The following is a 5000-nucleotide window of genomic DNA, read 5'->3' as shown; positions in this document are numbered from 1 at the left end:
CATCTTCCATCAGAACATCTGATCAGGCAAAACACACACACACACACACACACATCCCACACTCCCTTCATCTTCCATCAGAACACACACACACACACACACACACACACACACACACACACACATTTCCATCTTCTGGAGCAGGATATGTGAGGTGAGGATTTAGCCATTAACTGGCTGCAGTTATTACCGGTGTACTGTATGGTGACTGTGAGGTTGAGTGAGTGTGAGAACAGGGCCTCCTGAAGATCTGCAACTCTGCTAAAGTTCTGGAATAGTGCCCCTCCAGCCCAGTGTTCCAACAGCACAGGAGAACACACAGCCAGGCTCGCACATCATCATCACACATACAGTAATTTCCCGCATATAAGCCGCATTGTGTATAAGCCGCAGGACTGTGTTTTATGCAGGTTAAAAGAAACAAAACCATATTAACACAATATTATCTGCCCCCCTGTATTAACCTCATAGCTGAAGAAATTTTGCAAAATCAATGTATAAGCCGCGGCTAATAGTCGGGAAATTACGGTACAGATGCAACATGAAACATCTCCTGCTGTTCCCACACAATCACACAACCACACAAAACACCAGAAACCTTACACAACCCAACAGAACAGAACACGCCAAATACCCCCACACTATTCCCACACCATTACACAACCATACAAAACACCAGAAACCTTACACAACCCAACAGAACAGAACACGCCAAAGACCCCCACACTATTCCCGCACCATTACACAACCATACAAAACACCAGAAACCTTACACAACCCAACAGAACAGAACACGCCAAAGACCCCCACACTATTCCCACACCATTACACAACCATACAAAACACATCAGAAATCTCACACAATTTCCCACACCGGAGAGCACATCCCATCACAGACAAGCAGCAGCAAAATATTCTCCATTGTAACCAGGGATGTAGCGGAGGCTAAACGCAAGCAAACGCAGTCTATCCACCTCTGAAATTTCAAAGACCTCTTATTACAGTTTATCCACACAAACAACCATTAAAGGCAAGAGAGAAGGGCCATTCTGCGCTTAATTATCAGCATACAGTAAATAAAATGAAGTTCCAACGGTGGGCAAAATGCCATATCTCTGTCGTTGACATACAATGGATTATGACCGAGGAGTAACTTCACTGTTAACTTCTCTAAGGCTGACACCTTAGGGGGTGTGTGTCAGTTCTAGGTCATGTGACGGACATAAACGGTCCAGCGACTGAGGATCGAGGACTGTGTGCTGTCTGCTGTGTGCGGAGTGCTGTCTGAAGACTTGAGGACTTACCGGTGATCGATAGCCGTCTGCTCCCAAACCAAGTCGCGTCTCCTCCATGTAGTTCAGAGCCCCTGCTACCATGAGTGTGTCCACCTCTGGGAAGGAACAAGCACAGATGGGGGGGTGTGAGTGTGTGTGTGTGTGTGTGTGTTACACGTACCGATGACATCAAACTGACCTGGGTGACACGCTGATTTTTCCATAAATATGAACACTGGTGGTGATGAACGCTAAGTACAGTGTGAGTGTGTGTGCTTGCGTCCCTGGACAGATTCCACATCCGGCTCAGAGAATGGAACCTTCTGGAAAACTAGGCCTCTTTTGAGGGACTGATGAATTGAAAACATTATCTTAAATGGGCATTTGTCAGCAATGTGACAAGCCGGCGACCCTGAAAATAGCCAGCTCAGGTTATTTTTGATAGCATTAGCTAATGCGGCACAGATAACAATAAGTATTAAAACATATGGGCGTAGCTAGCGCCGGTTTGTTTTTGAAAGGAAATGGATCACTCGGGAGGGGAAGAAAAAAAAGAGAGAAAAAAAGAAACTTCCAGCACTCTTTTCCTGAACATGTGATGACATCATGTGTTGCTAGGCGACCGTTTGTTGTAAACACATCCTGGAGAGCACGAAACACACCCGGTTTGCGCTGGTGTCCCCAAACACAAAAGGCCAACACTGCTCTGTGTTTAACACAGGACTCAAGGCTAAGCCTATTTATTTATAACTACTTAGCAGGGTGTGTATGCTCCGTTGGGGAGGAGAGGATACTAATATAAAGGGACCACGAAGGTAAAGGGCCTAAAAATAAAAGTCATTTTGTGACAGATCCAGAGGGGAAAGCCTTCACACATGTTCTTGGTTGCCAAGGGTGTGCCTAAGTATGTGCCTAAGTGTGTGTGTGTGTGTGTGTGTGTGTGTGTGTGTGTCTGTGTGCGCGTGTGTGTGTGTGCGCGTGTGTGTGTGCGCGCGTGTGTGTGTGTGTGGGTGTGTGTGTGTGTGTGTGTGTGTGTGTGTGTGTGTGTGTGTGTGTGTTTGGGCCAGTGTCGCTGTGTGTGTGTGCGCGCGTGTGTGTGTGTGTGTGTGTGTGTGTGTGTGTGTGCGCGCGTGTGTGTGCGCGCGTGTGTGTGTGTGTGTGTGTGTGTGTGTGTGTGCGTGTGTGTGTGCGTGTGTGCACATGCGCGTGTTCAAATGGAATATTATTTTCCTGAGTTGCAACATCCATACCTGCGGCGCTGCACTGCTGCTATCTGAAAGGCACACAGGTGACCTGGCGGCTTATCGCCGTGGAAACATACCTGAGCTGGCGTGACTCCGCCAGCTCTACACACAGTACGGGGAACAAAACAGAAACGGAACCCAAACAGTAACCGAGGAGAGATCGTTCTTACGTCTTTCTGGATCCGCGCGGCGTCCCACAGTGCACTGGGCCTCGTCAGCGGAACGGTCCTGCTGCTGGGCATCGGTCACTTCCTCTGCTACTTCCTCCTGCATTTCCTGCGCTGTTTCCACGGTGACGGGCACTTCCACAGCGAACTCCTCAATGACCCCTGCAGTGACCTCTGCAGTGACCTCTGCAGTGACCTGCTCGCTGACCTGGTCAGCGTCCTCCCCCGGCGCGCCCCGTCCCACTAGGGAGTGTGTTTCCTGAGGAACACACACGGCAGACGTCGCCACACCCTCACGGCCGTCCCCAGACCCCTGAGACACACGAGTGTGTGTGTTATCGCCGTGTGTGAGAGACCCCACCCCATGGGTCGCCGTGGTGACGACGGACAGGGAGATGGCGTCCAAGCTGAGGCTGTCCGTATCGGGCAGAGTGGCCCGGGCGCCTGGTCGCTCATCTCTCCGTCTAGACCGCCCGCTGGGGACGCCCGACCTTTGCCCGACTTCGCTCTCGGACATGGTGGACGAGTCCTCGTCCAGGCCCTCGAGCGTGTCGTCGCTGGACGCCGGCCGCGAGTCTTCCGAGTGTGTGAGGGAGGCGTCGCTGTGGGCCTCGGTCATCCCGGGGCCGTTCGGCGCGTCGGAGGACGGCGAGCGCACTTCCTGTTCCTGTTGCTCGGCTTCTTCCTCTGATTTGACCGCCGCTCGGCACTCTGGGCCGGCTGAGTCCTCCGCGGGGTCTCCAGACGCAGTGAGGGGCTCCGAGGGGTCAGACGAGCCCTCCGCCGTCTCCGGTGATGTCACTTCCGGGTTTGTGGCTAACGAGGGCAGATCGCACCCTGAGTCAGACACAGGGGAAGTGATGTCACCGCCACAGTTGCCGTCGGCAGCCGTTTCGGTTTGTTCCCCGGGCGAGTCAACATCCTCGCTGAGCGCAGCCACAGCTGAGTCACTGCCGTGGTCACTAGGCAGTGCGGTCTCTGTCTCAACGCTGTCCTCTAGAGGCTGGGCAGATACTGCAGTCTGATCTACCTCCACCTCGTTCTCGGGACATGTCTCTTCATGGGTGCTGTCCGCTTCAGACCACTGTTCCTTGAGTTCCGGGCACTTGGCTTCAAACGATAGCCCCTCCTCTCGCAGGCCCGGTTCCTCAGGCTGAGAACCGGAGTGTGTAGCGGCGTCAAGCACGCTGTCGCTACACTCCACAAATAAGGAGTTCTCTCCCTCTATTGAGGCTGAGCTGGCGTCCACAAACTCCTCATTTTCCTCTGGGCTCTCCCCCTCCTCCTGAGCCTCGTCTTCGTCCCGGTTCTCTCCCTCTCGGTCGCCGTCTGGTTCCACGTCCTGAGAACAATCCCTGGAGTCGGCGTCGGAGCTCTCCGGTTCTTGGGCAGACTGTGTGAGGCCCATGTCTGCCGCTGCTGCTGCTGCTGTTTCTGTGCCTGCAGTTCTTTCTCCCGGTTCTGTCTGTGTTCCTTCTGCTGCTATTGTTTCTGTTCCTGCTGTTCCCTCTCCCGGTTCTGTGTGTGTTCCCTCTGCTGCTGCTGTTGTTTCTGTTCCTGCTGTTCCCTCTCCCGGTTCTGTGTGTGTTCCTCCTGCTGCTGCTGTTTCAGCTGTTTCAGGACTTTCTGCTGTTGCTCTCTCTTCTGCTGCGTCGGCAACTCCTCCAAGGCCAGATGGATGTTTTTGGTCTGGAAGCTCTTCCTCCTCCTCCTCCTCCTCCTCCTCCTCCTCCTCCTCCTCCTCCTCCTCTCGCGGTGGCCCCCTGTCCTCCTGTCTGCCCCCCTCGGCGCCCCCCTGAGCGGGACGGATTCCGCCTGGGGCAGCGTCGGGTTCCGCTCGGCTCTCGCTCTCCGGTTCCCCTCCGGTGCCGGCCTCCGGTTCCTCCTCCACGGCTTGCGGGCCGAGCCCTTCGGGAGCGTGTGCGTTCTCCGCGCCGGTTCTCTCCTCTACTCCTGCCTGGTCCTCCTCCTCCTCCTCCTGTCCGATCTCAACGCGCTCCTCTGCTGCTGCTGTGGAGGTGGTGGTGGTGGTGGTGGCCGGCGGCTCGGCGGTGTGGCTATCGCGTTGTGTGTTTTCCCAAACACACTCCTCCCCATGGCGCTGATAGCCGAGGCCTGCGATAGGCTGAGAGGTCTCGGAGCAGACGAGGGGGGCCGGCGGTGCACGTGGGCCGGCGTGTGTGTGTTCCCCTGTCAGCCCGGCGGCGCTGCTCGCGTGTGTCTGTGTGTGTGTCTGCGTGTGTGTGTGTGTGTTTTCTCTCGGGATCTCGGCGGTGGGAGGATCGTCTTGCGGGGCGAGCTGCTCCGGTTCCGCG

General features: G+C 54.9%; 1 protein-coding gene across 1 annotated transcript in view; it reads right to left on the bottom strand.

Annotated features, from left to right (window-relative positions):
• The window catches only part of LOC134069472 (A-kinase anchor protein 13), a 140270-nt gene that overhangs the window by 81303 nt on the left and 53967 nt on the right, over nt 1-5000 (bottom strand). The window contains 2 exon segments of the mRNA XM_062525436.1: nt 1305-1390; nt 2689-5000. The exon segment at nt 2689-5000 is cut by the window's right edge and continues 191 nt beyond it. Coding sequence (XP_062381420.1) covers nt 1305-1390; nt 2689-5000 — 2398 coding nt within the window.

Source organism: Sardina pilchardus, chromosome 21, assembly GCF_963854185.1.
Source record: "Sardina pilchardus chromosome 21, fSarPil1.1, whole genome shotgun sequence".
Taxonomy (NCBI): Eukaryota; Metazoa; Chordata; class Actinopteri; order Clupeiformes; family Clupeidae; genus Sardina; species Sardina pilchardus.
This window is presented reverse-complemented; position numbering and strand designations above follow the sequence as displayed.